The sequence below is a fragment of the Lingula anatina genome, chromosome 1, assembly GCF_051362555.1.
Source record: "Lingula anatina isolate TDL-2025a chromosome 1, LinAna3.0, whole genome shotgun sequence".
Taxonomy (NCBI): domain Eukaryota; kingdom Metazoa; phylum Brachiopoda; class Lingulata; order Lingulida; family Lingulidae; genus Lingula; species Lingula anatina.
The window spans coordinates 18959466-18980657 of NC_141767.1; the positions used below are offsets into that span (position 1 = coordinate 18959466).

Below are 21192 nucleotides of genomic sequence, written 5' to 3' on the forward strand. Positions count from 1 at the left end.
TGTGACTGTGTACCTCCCAGTAACATGCACCGAGATCCGTGTTATAATATGCACCAAGATCCGTGTCGTAAAATGCACGAGGTCCATATTTACGTAGGTGATGGCTCATAAACCTCTCTGGTGCACCCTGCAACTGGTATCCCGGCAGAGATGAGCCCATCAAATTCCCCCAAGGAGAAGTGTTGTTCTCAACTCTGCACCTGTAATGGCAGCATGGACCTGAATAAACTGAGGGACATCCGACAGTCCTATCTGGACATCATGAAGATGACACAAAGTGTAGCCGTGCACGTGACAGAGCTGGTAAAATTTTCACTGTCATTTTTTTTTTTTATACTTATCAAGAAAATGCATCATTTTTGTTAGACTGTCAATATATATATATATATATTTTTGATGTGCAATTAAGGAGATTGGTGTCCTCAGGAGAGGGGATAGCTTAATTTACTATTTGGTATGCCTAAATATTGCATCAGTAAAAACACTTCTAGATTGGTATCATCACAAGTCCATCACAAGATTAAAATGTTTTCTTATGCCAAGATGGTTCTTGGTGTCTGCATTGCTACTGTTGGTTGGTGGACAATATACATTGTATGTTTGGCACTATGTGGTCACTGCTTGATTGACAGGAAATTTGCCTAAAATGAATGGTGTCAAATATGTTTTTCATGGGGGTGTCCTTATCTCTTCAGATACTGTTCTTTTTGTGATTCTGAAACAGTTAGACGATCATGTTTAAAATCTGATTGGGAATTCAATACGAAGGAGATTTAAGACTTGAGATGGAAAGGCTGATCTTTCATGCATCTTTTTTCTCACTGGTTCCTTGTAATGTGCTGTCAGTTGTGCATCTCCTGATTGATTTACCATGTCACTGAAAATGATTTGCATTAGACTAGTTGCATTGAGGATGGTGCAAGCTAAAGACAGAGAACATCTGAATAGCTTACAGGCAGAGATAGGTTTGAAGCAAATTTGATAATATTTGTGTGTCGTAGGAGATTGGTTTTGAATACTTATACAAATTCCCTTTCAAATTAATTGGCCTTTTAAAACCTTAAAAAATAAAAATATAGAAAAAGAACAGAACTTATTGGCATTTCTATGCTCACTTCCAGCTCAAAGTGAAAATAATCTTAGACCAATAGTATTTACCATGCTCATGACCAACCACAAGGTGAAGTCAGAACAGGAGAAAGTAGCAAATTCAGATCACATTAAGTCTTATGTAAGTGTTTTTAAAATCTTACCATTATTTGTTTGAATACAATTAAAGGGATAACAGCACTTCATATGAGATACAAAATTCCACATTGACAATAAATACATTCTAAACAATGCACAGAAATAAAGTACAAGTACATAAATTTGAATAAGATACACCATGATGATCACTGGAAAATTGTTGAAGTTTCTGCTATATAAAAGTAATGCACATTGTCTCTCTTTTAAATAAAAAATATCATTTAAGTATAAAGCAGTATCCGTGGTTACCTTAAATATACCATCTCTGTATACATTTTTGAAAAAAAAAGGGGTCAACCTTCTGGAGATCTAAATAAATAAATAATAATCAGTATGATGAAGAAAACAGAGGAATGAATTTTGAAATATATGTTCAATTTATTTAATATAAAAAGAAGGATGATATGTTTTATATACTTCCAATCATTTGTTTCTCATAATGTATTTTACATGTTTCTCTGATCAGTCTAATGATGATTTCAAAGGGGTGAAGTTGCTCTTTCTTCTTGAGGTATGAGAAGATATTTGCATGATAAAGCATAATAAATTGCATAGAAACACTTAATTACAGATAATGGAAATAGATGATATGGGGAAATTGCTTTCCATGGTGGCCTTTCTGGAATGACGATATTTGTCATATAGTGTCTTTCATATGGCTTCACTCCAAGTTTCTCTTTCCATTTTTATGTACAGACACAGATGTTTCATGAAGCCGAATGGTAATCAAATTTTCTGTCCATGCTTTTTATAGTCAATAATCAAGAATTGGTGATAATTATTCTGTAATTTATTATGTAATGTTATATCAAAATTGACAAAAATCTTTTTGCACTGCTACTACAAACATTATGAAAAGAAAACTGTGTTAATTATTTTTTTTTTTTAACTTACAAGTATGATTTTTAGGATTGGCATGCAGTTCAAATTAGAAAGCCAGCTCAATTGGGTTATCACATATTATTGAATTTATGCAATTTTGTGTGAAATTTTCATTTTTCTCATTCTGGCATTTTTCAAGTGTGAACTTGAACTCCCATGGGCCTGAAGCCTTATGTTTGTTACACATTTTATACATTGGTATTACCTGTTGAGCATAATTAAAATTTGATGTTGAATTTGCAGTTAAACATAATGTACTTTTGCATCAGAATTGACAGTAGCCTATTTTGTGCATTTTTATTTTCTGCTTTTTGTCTGTACGTTTGACAGCTTTGCTGCCTTGTTCATTGTATACCGTAAGCTAGTTAAACGGGTGTTGTGTGAGTGCTCTGAAAGAGAAATGCTGTAGGACTGAAATTTATTTGCCCTAGGGACAATCATTAGGTAGTATCGATGTGAAAAATACATAATACTGTTTCCACACACTCAGATAAATGGATTAGTTTAATGGAGAATTCATGACAAAAAAATGAAATAATGCTTCTGTTGCCTGTATTGACTTGTTGACAACAAATATTGGAAATTTGTATTTTGTGTTGTAAGAAATAATTTTTGAAAGTATCATTTCTGTGGCACCTGCTAAAAAGTACATTGGTTGCTTTCAGCATTGAGATTTAATGTCTGCTATGGGAAAAAGATGCATAGTGGAGAGAAACCCTGTGTAATATTTTTGTCTTGTCTTCAGAAATTGAAAATGTGCAGATTACTTGAAGGCACCAACAGACTGTGAATTGAATAGTTTACACTTTGGTAAAATTATTATTTAATAACCAATGATTAATTTGTTGATAGTGATTAGAGCTGCAGTAAAAATTACTTTATTTGTGTCAGTGGTTTCATGAAGTCCAAATCTTTTTATAGTGTCAAGATGACAATGTAAAGTGAAAAGAAGTCAGTACCTAAAATGATAGAATTTACAGCACAATGCATTTCCCCACAGTAAACTGCTGCAAAATAATAAAAGGTTCCTTGAGGATGATTGACAAACTCTGTTGTGATGGGTATTTGGTGAAAAGCAAGAAAATACCATCTACTGTTGGTGTTCATCTCGTTTTTTTATTAAGGCTCCATGGAAAATTAATTTTTGAGTAGGTCATTATTTCTTCAAGCTCGGATCCTTTTACAGTGCAGACTTACAAGAGTGGGTGAACAATCATAGGAAGCTGATAGACTGCAATTGTGCCATTGGATATGACTGATTGTGAAAAATGTAGAGATATTTTTACCTTATGTTTATGCTTCTTTGCTCTATAAACCGAGTGAGCAGATTATTTACTTAAATCGAGGCATCTGCGTGGAACAAGATGGAACAAAAGGGGTCTTCTTCTAGATTTACATAGTACAAATAACGAGGTTATTTTTTTCCCTTGGAACTTGTAACATTTGGCTGATGACCTTCTTGCCTGAATAGAAGCAGCAGAAAATGGATGACTTCTCTTTGAGTGAAATGGATTCTTGGTCTGTGGACTCCAGATCGGTTTATCTAAGTGAAACTGTCCACATGGTCTGTGACAGAAGAACGTCCAAGAAGTCACAGTGCAAGTCTGTAGCAGAAAGCGTGGTAATTGAAATTTTGTCCTGTTATTGAGTCAGTGATTTAACAAGTATGGTAGTGTTAATTAAGGGGACCTGATATTAGATATGGAAGTAATAGGTGATAGAATTTCCTTGGATGGTGTTGCGAGCCACCAGTGGGACATTTTTGTCTCTGATTGTTTTTTTTATACTACCCAATCACAGTGAGTGATCTTTTCTTTTATTTCTCCCCTCTTCAATAATAAATTTAAATTAAATTTACGCCTTAAGTGACATAATTAATCCTGAATTTGTTTCCCATGGCTCTCATAAGTAACTCGCAATAAAAGATAGTGTTTAAGTCAGATGTTAATGTAACCTAAACAACATACAGGTGTCATCACCCTTATAGTACCACCAGTTTGAGTGCTGAGGGTACTTATGATTCTAGTGAATGAAGCGTCTGTCTTATCAGACGGCAAAACGTGAACACAAAATTTGTGAAGATTTGAAATAAGGGAGAAAAAGGAGCATATGTAAAATTTAGAGTAGGCATAGATAATGAATATAGTGGATTAGCTAGATATGTCTAGGCTGCTCTGTATTAGGGTGTATGTGTGTTAAATAAAGCATTCATGTTCATGCTAAATTCAAGTTGAAGTGTTGCTATGGTGTTGTTTTCGCACCCTAATTGAATATTGAGGGCATGATTCTTCTCCTTTTATTGCTTCATTTAGTCTTGCATTGTGGTGTTGAAATTAAAGCTTAGATGAATTGTTTCAGAGTTCTGGCTGCTGAATGATAGGCAATGGTGTGATGTATAATGCTGGAAATGATTGATTCTTTTAATCGTGAAAATATGTCATGAGTTTTTTTTTTTTTTTAACTCTTGTGCAGCTGCATTGCTGTGTACATTTAGTTAACTTAATGATTCAAAAAATGAAAAATAGTCCTTTCTGGGTCTTTCACTTTTTATAAAGAACATTGATGAATCTTTGAACTGAATTACAATATGTTTTTGTATATATGTTTTTTATCTTCAACATATCAACTGCTGAATGAAGGCCAGTGTTCAGTTTGACAGTATACCCAGTCCATCAATGTTTTTCTGAAATATTCCTATCATGTTTTTTATGCTCTATACTTTCTTGTTTTCTAGGCTCAGAAGTCGTGGATTGAGAAGGTGTTTTTCAAGAGGGAATGCATTTGCTTTGTCAGAAGTCAAAAAGATCCCAACAGGTAAGCCATTAAGATGGTCAGATCCAGTTACCAGTTTGTACTGATTCAATGGTTGAATCCCATGTTGCATCAACTCACTAGCATATCCAATTCTGCAATTTTATTCTTTTCACATGATGCAGACTTCTTGACATTCTGTGTTGGTGGATTTTGTATGGAATCACAAGAGACTTAAGGAATAAAATTGATCAATCTGATAGGTTAATTGACTGATCACCCACTGTTTGTGGTAAATTGGAATACGTGTACATAAGTTGAAGTAGTTCTTTTTAATTTGCATCAAACACAGCCTTATCACATGGTAAGGCAATGAGACAAATATAGGTTAGAAGCCTTGTTTGTTTCAAAGTGATATGGAGATACTGTGAGATTTCCCCCTGAAAAGGAATTGGCTTCATTTGTTTTTCATGTTTCTTCCTTTTGCATCATAGAATAACTCAAAGTAAAAGATCTTGTTGTAAAAGAAGGACATTTATGTAACCCAAACAACTTAAAAATGTCATTGCAATTTTTCATGATAATGGTGAAGGTTGGTTCTTGTGAACATTATCAATGGAAAAAATATGTGCCTTGCCATGAAATCATTGCCTTATCAACTAGAAAAGCACTCTGAGAGCGCAGACCTCCGCCAAGGCAGCAAAGTCTCCACCCAATGCAGTTTCACCACTACATTTTCATTCTATAATGATTTAGTTTTTTGATTTTTGATTATTGATTATTGATTAATTAATGATCCTGATCACCACCAAAAACTAATTATCTGTTCCTCGGCCTACTTCTGACAGTTCCAGAAAATTTCATCAAAATCGGTCCATAACTTTTTCTGTAATGTTGCTAACAGACAGACAGACAGACAAACTAACGGAACCAAAAACATCACCTCCTTGGCAGGGGTAAAAAACAGCATGAAAACTAGGAAAACTAGGAAAAGGCAAATATAATATTTCAGGTGGGGAATACTTTTGAAACCTACAATTTGTTACCTATAATATTTTTTTCTTTATTCTAAATCTCAGAACACCAATGTTGAGTATCATACACTCTTTATATGAGCTGAATAGCAATGCAACAAAGTGCATGTTATGAGCTATACTAATTGTGGAGATAATGAAGTAAGGCAGCCAACATATAGTCAGTGGGTTTGCATTTTCATCATATTATAATTTATTTTGATATATGCAATTAATAATATAGCAGGTACTCTAGGGAGTTTTCTCAGAACAAACCATTTCCATTTTGGAGACCTTATTGCCAGGAAGCTTTTATTACTCTGATATAAAATGCCTGTCCAAACTTATTTTAAAAATTCAGATGGTATTGTCTAAATGTGAATTCATCCCTGATATATTCAAACAGTTGTCTGGATAGAGCCACGTACTTGTTTCCTATGCCACTGTGAATATAAACAGGTATTTTTTGGGGGGATCATGCATGCCAACATTTACTTGATTAAAGTAAGAGCTGATCACATTGTTACTAATGAAGTTGAATGGAAATTTAATTAACATATGTCAAATCCAAAATGTCACCCCTAATTCAGCCTTTGACCAAGTTTTTTTTTACAGGGAATTGTTCTTTTTCTAAAGGTCTGATTTTATCTCTAAAACTAAATGAGATTCACTTATACAGTAGTTGCCCAAAGTTGTCAAAGCGGTATGGTACCCCAAACCAAGAGAAAAACTTCAAAGGGAGCAAATAATTTCTATGTTCATGGATTGCAGGCATGGAACTTAGCATTAATATGGGTGGAAAATTCACCATTGTGCCAATGCCATTATGTTTTTGATTTTTTTTTTTTTTTTTTTTTTTTTTAAGTAATGACAGAAAGTCTTCTTTGGCATTTGATATTAAGGTAACTCGTATATTCAGAAATCTACAACGATGAAAGTGGTGTTTATTTTTCAATAACACTTCACACTTATTGCTATGCTCCTTTAAACTTAAATACTTCTGAAACTCTAATCTTTTCTTTGTGCAGTTTGATGACTTCAGTATAAATCTTGGAAGAAATTAGTGTATTGCAATATGCTCACGATATGCTTCTCTGTCCTCTCATCTTTTTGATTCTGTCTGTACATTTGCCAGCATTACTGCCAAGTTATTTATAAGATTGAGCCTGGGTAGTTCCCAGGTACATTTTGGATTGATGTATTGAGTTAAATCTGTCCATGTGATTGCATATCCTGTCAGCCATTTGAAATTTCCTTTTATTTCAAAGATTGAGCACCATTTAGTTCTGCATGGAAAACATCAAACCCAACCTGCTTTTTTTTCACCTTGTATAATGTAAAGCCATGGCAACTGCATAAAAATGCATTGGCACGATGTCTTTAAATCTTTAATTTGACATTAAGTCTGTTCTAGACAAATATTTTTGATAACTGAAAATAAGCAAGTTCCATTTCCTTAACAAAGATATATTTATATCAGGACTCACTTTCAGTGAGAAAATAAATGCAACTGCAGGTATCATGAGAAAAATAAGTCCAATTTGTCCTAAATCTGAGATCATGTACACTGTGTAATATATTTTGTAGTCAAGATCTTCAAGTTGTATTTTGGCCCAGAGTCATATAAAGCCTAATGCCAACTGTTTCCTAAGCTGATATTCAGATTTTTTTCTCTGATTCTGCCTTTGGGGGCAGATTCTGAGACCAGTGGCAGTGATATCTAGTAGATACAGTGGTACAGCCACCTGTCTATAAAGTCTAAAGCTTCTTACACCCTCATATGATTTATCTTTCTATGAATAGCTCAGAATATTAAGAAAACTATGGCAAATAAAGTCTTTCAACCACATTTCAGTTGAAGCAATATGTTGGTGTAGAGTTTCTTCCACCCCCATACCTTGTTTCTTAATTATTGTTGAAAAAAGTGATAATAATATTGAGAGATTGGTCCAACTAACTTTGGCAAATAAAGTCTTTCAACCACCTGCCAATTAAAGGATTCTTAAGTTTCTTCTGCCACCCCCACCCACACACACACAAACACACATTATGTGTATTCTTTTATAAATGATTTGATCATTATATAAAGTAACCCATGGTAACAGTTCTGCTGTAAAGCTAGATATTCCCCCCAAAAAAATGAAAAAATTCTGAGGCATTTCAATTTAGGATGAAATATATTGAAAATATTGATTGTCTATTTTTTGTAATATTTTAAGTTTCCTTTGAGTGGGGATTGAGCCATTTAAATTAGAACACAAGGCATTAAGTTGCAGTGCTTTGGAAAAAATGAATATGTAAGTCTTTTACACATTGTACAAGTGCCCTGGGGCATTCATAAGTGGTTGTTTCTCTAAGTCTGTGTGTGTTGGCATATTATTGCACATTTTGTAATCATCCCAATTAACTTGCTAAGGGCACCATGACCTTTCACCCCACTTCACCATGTCTGCTGTATAATTTTGGTCTGTTCACTTTACCAGACATTGATTTTTGTATGTGGTAGGAATAACAGACAAGGAATAATTTAATTTTCACTTTCAGCTTTTCCCTTAACACATTTCCTGTTTGATAAGGAATATCTGCTGATACCAGATAGCAGATATGAATGGGAATTAATGGCAGTTTGGAACCAAATTGGGAAAGACCAAATATTAATTATACTTCTGCTGCCATATCTGCAGTATTTATACTCCCCATAGGAAAAGACAGGTGAATATACTGCAGAGGGGTTGTCAATGTTTTCATCAGTGGATGCAATCTGCTTCTACAGCTTTCAATAATTAAGTTCCTATGAATTTTAGTACTCATACACTCGTACACAAAGCCCTTGACATATCTTTCTATCAGTTTATATATATATATTGTGAGATGTGGATATTGATGATTCTCCTTGACCTATTTTTCAAAGTCATGTGAACTGCATTTTAAAAACTTCTTAACTTTTATTTTAAATGTGTAAATAAGGATCAAACCTTGTCAGTCATACCGCTACTGTATGTAGTGCAGATGTGCATAACAAATAAACATACTACCACTCTACCATGGCTGCAGAGAAATTTATTTTCACAAGGTATTTGCTGATATTTTTATGGCTAATTTGGTGCACATTTCTGTCCCATGTGTCCAGCAAGAATTTTTGCAGGCAGAGTTTTCAGAAATGATGACATCACCCAGCTAATTTCTGGTACAGAGTATTAAAATTCTTTATGCCCTCTTAATTAATTTATGTGTATATCATTATGTTTTTGTCATCGTAAAGACACTTTTTTTTTTGGTTATTTTATGGTACATGGTTTTCTGTAAATGATTGCCATATAGCTTACAGATTTTAAAACTTTTTCCACTCCTTGTGTTATAGTGTGTACATGTGTGTCTGATGTTCTGCAGCATGTAGCAGACCTTATCAATTATAACATAATTAAATCACCATCATGGAAAGATCAATAAGTGAAGTGTACATGATGTATATGAAATACATTTGCAAGTCAAGTATACACTGTTGTGGTGTAAGCTAGACTTCTAATATTCTGGCTGGAGGGTAATTTTCTAGACTACAGTCTCTGCCATTTTGACGATCACAGTTACCTTAATTTACTTTTTGTCCTCACAGTATTAGCAATAGGTGAAGTGATACAGTCATGCAGATTTGCATTAGTAGAGCTGCACTTTGTGTATCAATAATATGTTATTAAGCCTGCCCGTAGATTTGACTTTTTTTTTATTTTTTTAAGTTTTATCATGCTTAGGCTTCCCATCGGTGGACCTCATTTTACTTAAAGTGCTGGCTTGGGGTATTGAAAGCATGTACCATTAACTGTGTGGAATTTTCAGTGTATATAAAAAAAGGTTAACACATCAAGTATCAGAATCTCCTACATAATTGCATATGCTGTACTTACTTAATAAAGGAAAATAATAACAAAACATAAATGCCAGATGTAATGGGATGTTTCAGAATGATCTTTTGATATCTACCCTGTACAGTTATAGAAAAGTCAAAACATAAAGGTCAACTTAAATGCATGGATGAGCGATGAGCAAATATTCTTGAATGGCTAGACATGAAAAAGAAGAATCACACTGTGTATACAAGAAATGATACTTTTGCAGTAACCCTTGAATCAAGTTGAATGACAAGACTTGCTGGAAAATTCTTTTTATTCTAGATGTGGATGTGGGCGTGCCAAGAAAAATCACACCGTCACCTCAGATATCTCTCTGCCGCTGCCAGATTCTTCTGTGCGTTGGGACTGTTGGAAACACACACAGTTGTTGCCCACAGATGCATTTGGCACCTTGGAGTTCCAAGGCGGGCCACATCCTACCAAAGCCCAGGTGACGTGACCTTTATGTTGACCCTCAGAATGACCTTCAACATGATATTGACCTTGACATATTTTTCTTAAAGAACTGAAAATTAGGCAAAAAATGTTTCTGGTTGTTGATTTTTTCATGTTGTTGAAATTGTTAAAATATTAAAAAATGTTCAAATATGTGCTCATGGTACTGGAGATAATTTTAAACTCCTTTAAAAACTATATAGTTCATATATGAAAAGATACAAGAAGATTAGCAAGTAAATAACAAGATTTACTGGTTCATTTTTGCAGTATGTACGAATGTCCCATGAAACCCAGCCAGAGGTTTTACTCCACCTCCTCACCAAGCACTGGGGCCTGGAGCTCCCAAAGCTCCTCATCTCGGTCCATGGGGGCATAGTGAACTTTGACCTCCAGCCCAAGCTGAAGAGGGTATTTAGGAAAGGTCTTCTCAAGGCGGCCAATACCACAGGTGCTTGGATTGTCACCGGGGGAACCAATACTGGTGGGTTTCTGCTAGAGAGTTCTGAAACCTTAACCAACCAACGATAATTAAAGAAGAAAATTCAAATTAAAATCACTGTTTGTCTTTATGGCATCACTCCTTGTCACAGGTACATGTAGAACCAGCACTGGTGAGTTTTAAAGGTATTTTGAAAACCCTGTCAACCAAAAATAGACAAAAATCTTCATTCATCATTGTCACAGAGTTTGCCTTTTTGTTATCATCTATTGCTTAAAATCTCAGTATTGATGTGTTTTATTATTTTTGCAAATTATTGTTTGCTGTATATATTCTCTACACTAATCTCAAAACTCTTCTTTCAGGTGTAACGAGACATGTTGGAGAAGGAATAGGAGAACAGTCATTAAAAACAAGGAATAACATTGTAACTATTGGTATAGCACCCTGGGGAATCGTCCACAACCGACAAGAGTTGATAGGAAAAGATGTAAGTCTGTTATTTGCCTGAGTGTTGAAATTGTATGTGCTAACAGGCACGTAGCCAGCAGTTTCAAAGATATTCTGAAAAGTGGACCTTTCTTTCTTTTCTTTTTTATTTTAATTGGCTTTTGCGAGTTTTTTATTGAAGAAAAGGCCATGTTACTGTTAGTCATTTAAACATATTTAATTTGTTGAAAAGATTTTAAGTACAATCTTTCACTAATAGGGACTATCAGTAAACATTCCCAATATACTTATTATTGTTGTTATAATAATAATAATAATAAGTACAATGTAAAAAATACAATTTCAATTTTGATAGCACATGGTATATGATATCAAATATCACAGAGCAAATACAAAAAAATGTTTCACTTACAAATACAAAAATCTTACTGCAACTACCATCATATTATCTAAAAAGTAAAAAAAAAATGTTACAAGAAAATTTATCTATTCATAGAACCATAGCCTAACGTTCTATAAATGGATATATTTTGTTTGTTTGATTGCTAATGCAGGTTATTCAGTTATATGTTCATTAAATCAGAAAAAAGATTGAAAATTCAGTGTGGCATTCTGTGTTTGTCATTTTTAGTAATATTTTTTAAAAACTTAAAAAGCATACCGAAATGCATGGTTGCGACCTTTACGTAACCAAATAGAAGAGGCTAAATTCAGCAAAATTTCCCTTTATCAACTGAAAGAAAGTTATGATCTGTAAACCTGTTTTTGAACTCACAATTCCTAATATTTACCATAAAAATATACATTTTTTGTATCAGTCTCAACACATTTTTGTCACAGGTTTTAGATTGAATTGGTGATGAAGGTAATTTTTCTGAAATTTTTTACATGCACAGTTGACACAGTTGCATCCATTTTAAGATTAACAAATTCATAGGTACCCATGTAAGTTTTGTTGCTATAGTGATTTGAACTTTGGATTCAATTACTATAGAACCCAATGGAGAATTTAAGTTTTTGCGTATATTTTCCATTTTCCTCACAGATGAAGTGCATTCAGAGTCCATATCTCCTACACATGCTCTCCAGTACATAGGCAGAGATAGATAACAAAAAAAAAAAAATTAATAGGTACCCATGCAAATTTTGTTGCTGTGGCACCTTGTTTTTGATAAAACCGATTTGTATTGATTGATCTCCAGCACCAGCTCCTGACGCTAATCTGTGAGGTTGTTGCATAGTGTAGCAAAAGGACGCTACCTGAAGCAAAAATTGTTGAAATTTCCAGGAAAGGATTAGCACTCCTTGTTGAAGGTTAATGTAAGGTGAAGAGTGTTTTACAGACAATTAGTCCTTATTGTGCCTTTTGCATCAGTGAACCCTGGGCTTAGTCCAGATAACAAGCATTCAGAAGTGTGCACCAGTGATATTTATGAGAAATAATTAACATTACTTGTGGAACTGTGGCAAAGAATGAACACTCCTAGGTTAGTTAGAAGTTGTCATGCCAATGTGATAATAATACAGGGATGAGATTTTTTCCCCTCTATCGTCTTTTTGGTTGGTGTTGGCACTTACAACAGTAATAATATTTTTCAGACTATTAGCAGATTTCCGACTTTTAAGGAACTTAAAAGTCATATCCCTGATTACTGTAGAGTGATAAAGAGATGTGCTAATGATGTTAACCTGTTAATTGCGTCAGACTCATTATCCACTACCTCCTTGAAGGGATATCACACCAGAAGGATGTGGAAGGCATTCAAATAATTTATTCAAGATATGTGTTTGTGTTTCTTGAAGCCAGTTGAGGTGACATTAATATTACAAAACCAGCATGTTCCTAATTTCAGTCTTATGAATTAAAAATCTACAGCTAAAAAGCATTTCTATACAATGTATTTACTGTTCCTATGTATGTTTTCAAGTGGCAATAATGTTCTGGAATTTAAACAATATAAATCAAAGCACAGATAAAGTGTTTGTTCTTCTTTTGTTATACATGAACATAATTCAAAGTAGTACATTGGTTGAATAATTGTTTGTTAGTTGCTGATACCATGTTTTGTAACAATAAATGTTTGAAGCATGTGTCATAATTATCTCTCTATCCATCTGTTTGACTTGAAATGCTCATTTTACAACCAAGAATGAACAAATTTGATCATGGTAATTTATATCAATGACTGAATTAAGGGCGTAGTGAATGAATCAGGCATTTTTTCATAATTTACTTTGATTTTGTAATTGTTATGATAATGAATATTCATTTTGCCATTAACATTTTAGTGCACTTTTTATTTATTGGTGCATTATTGGTGGTATTTATTGGCATTTCCAACAATATATATATATATATAAACATATATATATATGAGAGCCAATATACATTTCAATAATATATTAGGTCTACAATCCATCATTGTAAAAGGAATGTGCATGCTGCTCCCACTGCTGCATTATTCTCATGTAGATCCATCTTTTTATAGAGAAAATGTACTCGGTTAATTGCTCTACCTGTTCCTTATATTGGTGCACATTTTTGGTGTATTTTCATGGCTGTGGATAACAGATGGTCAACATTCATTCTTCAGGTTGTCCGTCCATATCACGCTATAGCTCCATCACACAGCCACTATGCTGTGCTGAACCAGTATCATTCCTATTTCTTTCTGGTGGATAATGGGACAGTCGGGAAGTATGGCGCAGAAATACAGCTGAGGAAGAAACTTGAGAAAGTCATCTCACTGCAGAAGATCACTAGTGGTACGTAGTGTTGATGTCGCAGACATTGATGTATGTACAGATACACACACACACACACACACACACACACACACACACACACACACACACACACGTGAATGCATGTACACATGCATGCACTCACACAGGGATGCATAGTATTCATATTATTTTATGTATATGAAAAAATACTAAGAATTATCAAGATTTATGAATTAATATGTTTTGATGTCAATTCTTAACAGATCAATCTTTGCAGATAAAAAGATGTTTTTTGCGTGACACAAGGGAGATGGTTATTGACCCTAAAGCACTTACATTCATGACTATTTTAATATTCATCACAAGTCATGGTTGGCACTGATGATCTGTTCTTGCCATTCATTCATTCATTCATAAATAGATTGGCAATAAATTCATTTACTCCTGCTTTGTGTTTGATATTATACTATAGACCTGGCTTGGTGAAATTACTTTGGGATAGGAAATGAAAAATGAATATAATACTAATAAGCTCTAACAGTCAGTGACATTTTCCCAGTTTCAAACTAATATCTAACAGGTTCTCTTTTGTTTGAAGCCTGTTTAGTATGGGTATCAGCACATGCCAAGTTTATAGGCATTCAAAGCACATTAGACCTTTCTTTATGTAGCAAAAGAAATTAATTTTCCTGGAAATTTCCGCAGTTTTCTCTTTATCAGCAAGGCGTACTTTATCCAAAATTGCTCAGAAAATTATGATCTTTTAACCTACCCTTTTAATTGCTCCTTATGTCCTGACAAATGCAATTCTTCAATCTCAGTCTCCATGAGAATTTGGAAATTATTGCAAGTTCCAGAAAAAATCCCAGAAGTAATTTTTTGTAGTACAAAAAGCTAATGCTCTTTGTATGACTGTAACGGTTTTAATTATGAAGTGCTGCTAGTTCTTATAAGCCAGTTAGCCCTCATTTATGCTTAATTTCCCTGTTTTATGAACTTTGTTCATTTTTCCTTGTTAATACTCATTTTTGCTTATATGATTATTGCCCAACTGGATCAAGCTTGCAAAAAAATAAATAGATAAGCAAATAAATAAATAAGTAAAGGAGGAAAAGAAATATATGCTACAAATACTGTTTTTCCAGCTGGTGGCATCGTGAAGGGCCATGGGGTTCCTCTGGTTTCTCTGATTCTTGAAGGAGGTACAAACACTATTCGGACAGTACTGGACTGTGTGACAGATGACCCTCCAATCCCTGTGGTCATATGTGACGGGAGTGGGAGGGCAGCAGACATCCTGGCATTCACTCATAAATATGCAAATGAGGATGGGTGAGCTTTGGGTCAATTTTTTTCACATCATGTGGTACTATGTGTTGAAAATTCTTTAAAACTTTGTCAATATCCTAATCTCCTTAACTGTCTAGACTTATGAGCAAGCTAGGTCTTACCATTTTATTTGACAAGACATGCTGATTCTCTATCCTTATTCTTCTAAGCTTAGTCTTCTGATTTGGTACAGCTTTGTGGAATTGCATGCTTTAGGTCATTATGGTAAAAATAAGGCACCATGATTTTGTTATTTCAGTTTTGATGCAATTAGATTTATTTATTATTTGGTTTACATCAGAAGACTAACTAACTTACTAGATTAAGGTAAGAAAAGTCACTTTTGGTAGTTCATCTTTAGGAAGAAGAGATTTTTCAATAGATACTTACTTTTTTAGTACTATGCCTGAAGCTGTGAAGAGCCAGCTTATTCTTACAATAGAGAAAACTTTCCAATACAACAAGGAGGAATCTGAGAAACTTTACATGGAATTAATGTTAGCAGTGAATAAGAAAGAATTGGTGAGATATATTTAATGGACTTTTTCCACAGTATATTTCTCTATGCAACTGCTTTCTCCCCTCAATATAACTTACATCTTTTCTTCTGTGTGGCTTGAATTGAAAAAGCTTCTTAGAGAGTTACTGTAAGAATTTTCTCTTTTTTCATTTTTCAAATACTTCTTGTTCACCTTAATCTTTTATACACTGCTATCAACTTTAAATATCTATGAGAAAGAAGTATTTATTTTTTACAGTTGCAGAATATTTTGCCATTAGGGTTTGGAGTATTGAAGATATAATATTCATACATGTTTTATTATTTTGTCTGCAAAATTTCCTGTTATGTATTTGTATTTGTTTAATAATTTTTTTTGCTCTGTGTGTTTATAGATCACAGTATTCAGAATGGGAGAAGGAGAAAATACAGACATCGATCTGGCCATATTGACTGCACTGCTGAAAGGTAAGAAACCCGTCTCTGAAACCAGACTGCAAGAAACCATCTAGCTGTTCAAGTACTCTTTACATGTCTGGGAAGACTTGATGAATGGTTAATGATTGGGAATAGTTATCCCTTAAAGCGATCTTATACAGAGAGGTATGTGGCTAAAACCAATGATGTTTAAGTGAAACCATGAATTTTGTTGTGAGATAGTAGTGGTATTTCGCAGTTGTCTGTGCTTTTACTGTTTGCAAAGTAATCGCAAAATAGAACCCCATGCTTTGTTTTTTAGATAAATTACATTCAAAGACAATTAGTTATTATGATGAGTTGCAGTTTTTCTGATGAATTAAGAGAAAAAGAGAAATAAATTGCCACACCTTTTCATTTAATACAATTTCTGTATATATTGATGACAGCACCATTGAAACAAAAGCTATTTGTATTATTTTAAAACTTTGAATACATTGTATGTGTATGAAGGGTTGGATCCCTATACATCCCTGATGTAATAATCTAAATTAATTAAAAGCTGTATATGGACTATAATGTCTCCTTGTTTCAGGTCAGAATGCCAGTGCCCCAGACCAACTGAGCTTAGCACTAACCTGGAACAGGGTGGACATTGCCAAAAAACACATCTTTGTGTATGGACGGGAATGGCCGGTAAGTGACAGGCGCATGTATAGCCAGCAATTTCAAAGGGGTCCTTTTTTCTGAAAAAGTGCATCTCTCTCTCTCTCTCTCTCTCTCTCTCTCTCTCTCTCTCTCTCTCTCTCTCTCTCTCTCTCTCTCTCCTCCTCAATAACGTACTTTCTGGTCATTCTAGTCGTTAAAGTTATTCTTGAAGTGAACACAGTTTAAAACATTTGGTTGTTGGCTGCATCAATTTCTGGTCCAAGTTAGTCTTGATATGAACACGATTTTGGCATTTAAATGTCTTTGGCAGATCTCTCTTGGTAGATTAGAATTGCTAAAGGCTGTGATGTTGTTGTTGTTATTGAGGGTTTGATGCATGGTAATCCAAGATGAATCCTCACTCCCACAGGGTTTACATGCTGTTTAAACTTGATCCTCAATGTGTGGCTCAACACAATACAGAGTCTACAAAGTGTGCACTGTTTTTCTACATGTTTTACCTTGAAGTTAAATTGCTTCATTAGTCTGGTACGTGTATGTATGTTGTTCAATGAGAAATTCTCTAAATATATACACTGTGAAAATGTCATGCTTTGTTAGCCGTTGTGTTTTGGTTTAGCTGTCACTTGGTGACACTCTGGGTTACAGACACTGGAAACCACAGAGATAAGGAGATAGTAGAGAGGTGACTATCCAGTGTCTTCTGAAACCCTTGTTGCCTGGTGATCAGTCATCTTAAATGGCATGACTCTATCATACTCGGAATATTATCCTTGTCTGTTAAGGAGCACATTGATTTGAGAGATTTATTTCAGGATGTTGCTTAATAAATTATGGAAGAAAAACAGAATATTTAGGCTTAAATGTGAAGGAACACCCACCTCAACAAATACTTTTTACAATATTTAATGCTGCTATAAAGGATTCTCATTGTAATTGGTCAATTGGACTTGATAGTGGCCACCATAAGGCATATAAGTTAGTCTAATGTTAGAGATCTGACCACATGACAATGTGATGGTTGTAAGTTCACTGAGAATGGACAAGGCTTTTGTAGAGAATATTTCAGTGAATAATGTCTCAGCTTTATCTTTCAATTTAATTCCAAGCTTTTCACTGCTTTTGTTCAGAGAATATTTCAGTGAATAATGTCTAAGCTTTATTTTTCTATTTAATTCCAATTTTTTACCAGTTTCATTTTGAAAATGGTCTACTTTTATAAGTACATGTATAATCTCCATTATCTCCATTTTTATATTTATGGTAGGAACTGAAAGTTGACTTGACTCAATTAAATGTCATACAAGGTCCTCAAGATAAAAAATGCTTAAACTTCAGCATCAAGAGGACTTTAACCATTCTCAAAATTTCCTTTTTAGGAAGGAGCACTTGAACATGCCATGATGGATGCCCTGACCAATGATAGAGTAGACTTTGTAAAGTTGTTGCTCCAGAATGGAGTCAGTATGCAGAAGTTTCTTACAATACCCAGGCTGGAGGAACTTTATAATATTGTGAGTTTAAACTTTTAGCATTTAAGTTCCAGCACAAGGGTAATTTTTCTTTCTTTTTTCTTTTTTTTTTCTTTTAACACAGAAATTTATAAAAATTATCAGTTCATTTATATTCCTTATAGATTTCAGGTTTTGTTATTGTGAATGTGAAGTAAAACGTGGGGAAGATAATATGCTGATTAATCAACATTTGTTGGGAAAATGGCACTAGGGGCCATCCATTTTTATCATCGTTTTCCCAAGTCTACAAAAAGTAGACCCCCATCCCCTTTCAGAGAGTACAAGGTATAAATTAAAGCTAAATACAATGACCTTTGCCAGCACATTCCTGGGGGTGAAGATCATAGTTTGTGTTATTTTTTCAAAAGTGCATATAGGGCATTAACCCCCCTTCCCCCAGACTTGTGAAAACAATTATAAAAATGAATGACCCTTAATATCGGAATAAGGAAAATGTCTGGAATTCTTGCTGCCAAGAAAAGCTATTTTATTTCCTTCTGTTTCCTTTCCAGAAGCAAGCCACACCAACTTCTGTTCCATTTAGGACTTTTAATGTCTTAAAAAAGGTAAATACTCACATTAAATCAATACTCAAATGCTTTTAAGATTTTGCTTAATATTTCCTCCAGCAGATTATGAAGATTCTTTGAAAATGGTGCAAATTTGTGACAAAGCTATGATCTTTGTAATGTATTGATTTGTTGACTCAGAGTAATAAATAAAATATAGATTCATATTGTGACTGAATTTCAAGATAAATGGTTACGTGTTTGAGATGAAATTTTATTGATATCAAAGTACAACTTATATTTTTTCCTTGCTTGCAATTCTCAGTACATCATTACTGAAGGTAGATTTAACAGAGGAACAAAATCAACTTTTCAGAAACACCCCGAGCATGCCCACTACACACTCCTGGAAGTTGGCCAGGTAATAGACTACCTGATGGGAGGGGCGTACCGAGCCTCATACTGCAGGAAGAAGTTCAGAACTACTTACAATGCCATGATGAAGAAGGTAGTGGCAATGCAATGTTGTAACCTCTGTGCACTTTGCACTGTAAATGTTGTAATCTTCATTTTTAGAAACAGTTTTTCCCCCTTTCGCACTGCCAAAGTTAATGCTACTGTTAAAATGCGCCAAATGCACTTTGAATATAATATGTTAGTTTGATGGCTAAAGGCTATGTTTTTGATAGTCACTTAAAATTTTGCATTTCATTTATATATTGTTGTCATGTTTTAGAGTTGTAGATTGCACATATTCGTGCGTGTGCATGTTTGCACACACACACACTTAAAGCAGTAAAGCAGAACCACTTTATGTATGCAAATATACATGTACACTTTCATATATTTTTATAAAATATGTATATGTTGTGCAGTCTACATCTCTCACTGTGTGCTGATATACAGTATTCTATAATATTGTGTTTTGCTTCTCTTTTCTTGTTTGTCACCCTTGCCAGTCGCCTAGTCAGATCTTTCAGGTGTGTACCCTTCAAAAATTTTATCAAACTAAAACTGTAACTGATTTTTAAAAAATGATACATTTGCTTATAGCCTTTACCTACAAGGCTGCAGTACGTGGCTCACAAATGTGCAGGTTGTTTTATCACCAATATTTGATCAAAAGCTAAGTGTTACCCTTGCACAAGAGCGCTTTGCACATAACTGTATTGTTTTTACTACTTGTCATTTGATTGGTTCAGAAAAGCTTCAACCAGGTTTCCATCTAGAAATGAACAGATATGATATGAACTATGATGCTGTGCTATTATATTTGTTATATACACATCAGCCAGTTCATTCAAGTGATTAACTTTTAAGCTTAAAAGCGTTTCAGAGCTTCATTATATCACACTTATTTTCATAAATCCTAATGTTAGAAATCCACATACTTTGTCAGTGGCATCGTTATTAATGCCACATTTCATTCACAACAGGGCCACAACATCAGCAATGCTTTAGCCACAGTCCCCATGCCTGGCAATCTGATAGACTTCCAGGACGTGTTCAAGTACCCATTCAATGAGCTGCTGGTCTGGGCCGTGCTAATGAAGAGGCAGAAGATGGCCATGTGTATGTGGCAGCACGGAGAGGAGGCCATGGCTAAAGCACTGGTGGCTCTGAAGATCTATAAGACCATGACACGGGAGGCGGAACAGGACGACCTGGAGGTGGAGATATTTGAGGAGTTACGGACTTATTCGAAGTGAGTGCTTTTTAGTTTGTAATGTCGGCACTGGCCCCTTCTGTTGTCAAATGTCAGACTGGGCAATTTGGCAAATTTGTCTAAATCTACTGTCCATTGTTTTATTCTGCCTTAATTGTTCCAGTAGATTATTAAAAGATTCTTTGTACATTTTTGGCTTGTTTGTTGAAATATTATAATCTAGGAAAATTCTGGATCTAAAATTAAAAAGTGTATAGGTTTTATATTAGTTTTGTTTATTTTGTACATATCATATAGCAATTAGAATTCAATTTTTATGTGCCTGTTTTCCTGAGATTATTTTTTGCACAAGTAAGTAATTATTATATAAACTGTCATCTTGATTTTTATAGGGAATTTCAGAACATAACAATGGAGCTCCTGGAGGTGTGCTACAAGACGGACGCAGATGCCACCAAGCAGTTACTGACTTATGAACTGAAGAACTGGAGTAACCAGACCTGCCTAAGCCTGGCTGTGTCAGCCGTCCACAGGGAGTTCCTGGCCCACCCCTGCTGCCAGATGCTGCTCACTGATATGTGGATGGGAGGATTGAACATGAGGAAGTACACAGTGTTGAAGGTGATACTATAACCCAGAGAAGCAGACTGGAAAATAGAAATTGATTTTTTGAAAATGATCAAGATTGATTTTTACATGGAAAGGGGTTTAGAATAGTATGAAAAATGATTTA

General features: G+C 34.5%; 2 protein-coding genes across 2 annotated transcripts in view; both read left to right on the forward strand.

Annotated features, from left to right (window-relative positions):
- Positions 1–15192, forward strand: LOC147764056 (transient receptor potential cation channel subfamily M member 3-like). The gene is made up of 7 exons (XM_087014118.1): positions 1–303; positions 4865–4944; positions 10064–10232; positions 10508–10721; positions 11045–11169; positions 13724–13895; positions 15002–15192. The coding sequence occupies exons 1-7, from the start codon at positions 151–153 to the stop codon at positions 15190–15192; spliced, it is 1104 nt and encodes a 367-aa protein (XP_086870244.1). The 5' UTR covers positions 1–150.
- The window catches only part of LOC106164220 (transient receptor potential cation channel trpm), a 17068-nt gene continuing 10912 nt past the window's right edge, over positions 15037–21192 (forward strand). Inside the window, exons 1-9 of the mRNA XM_087014109.1 lie at positions 15037–15188; positions 16080–16152; positions 16697–16797; positions 18150–18284; positions 18797–18850; positions 19170–19301; positions 19753–19773; positions 20230–20498; positions 20852–21080. Of these exons, the coding sequence (XP_086870235.1) occupies positions 16095–16152; positions 16697–16797; positions 18150–18284; positions 18797–18850; positions 19170–19301; positions 19753–19773; positions 20230–20498; positions 20852–21080 (999 nt within the window). The 5' untranslated portion in view covers positions 15037–15188; positions 16080–16094. The remainder of the gene's footprint in view (positions 15189–16079; positions 16153–16696; positions 16798–18149; positions 18285–18796; positions 18851–19169; positions 19302–19752; positions 19774–20229; positions 20499–20851; positions 21081–21192) is intronic.

What these genes read in the sequence shown, in the direction of transcription:
- LOC147764056 (XM_087014118.1), top strand. Translation starts at nt 151, where the DNA reads ATGAGCCCATCAAATTCCCCCAAGGAGAAGTGTTGTTCTCAACTCTGC. An exon ending in AGTCAAAAAGATCCCAACAG is followed by an intron (nt 4,945 to 10,063) that starts GTAAGCCATTAA and finishes TTTTTATTCTAG; the next exon opens with ATGTGGATGTGGGCGTGCCA. An exon ending in AAGAGTTGATAGGAAAAGAT is followed by an intron (nt 11,170 to 13,723) that starts GTAAGTCTGTTA and finishes TTCATTCTTCAG; the next exon opens with GTTGTCCGTCCATATCACGC.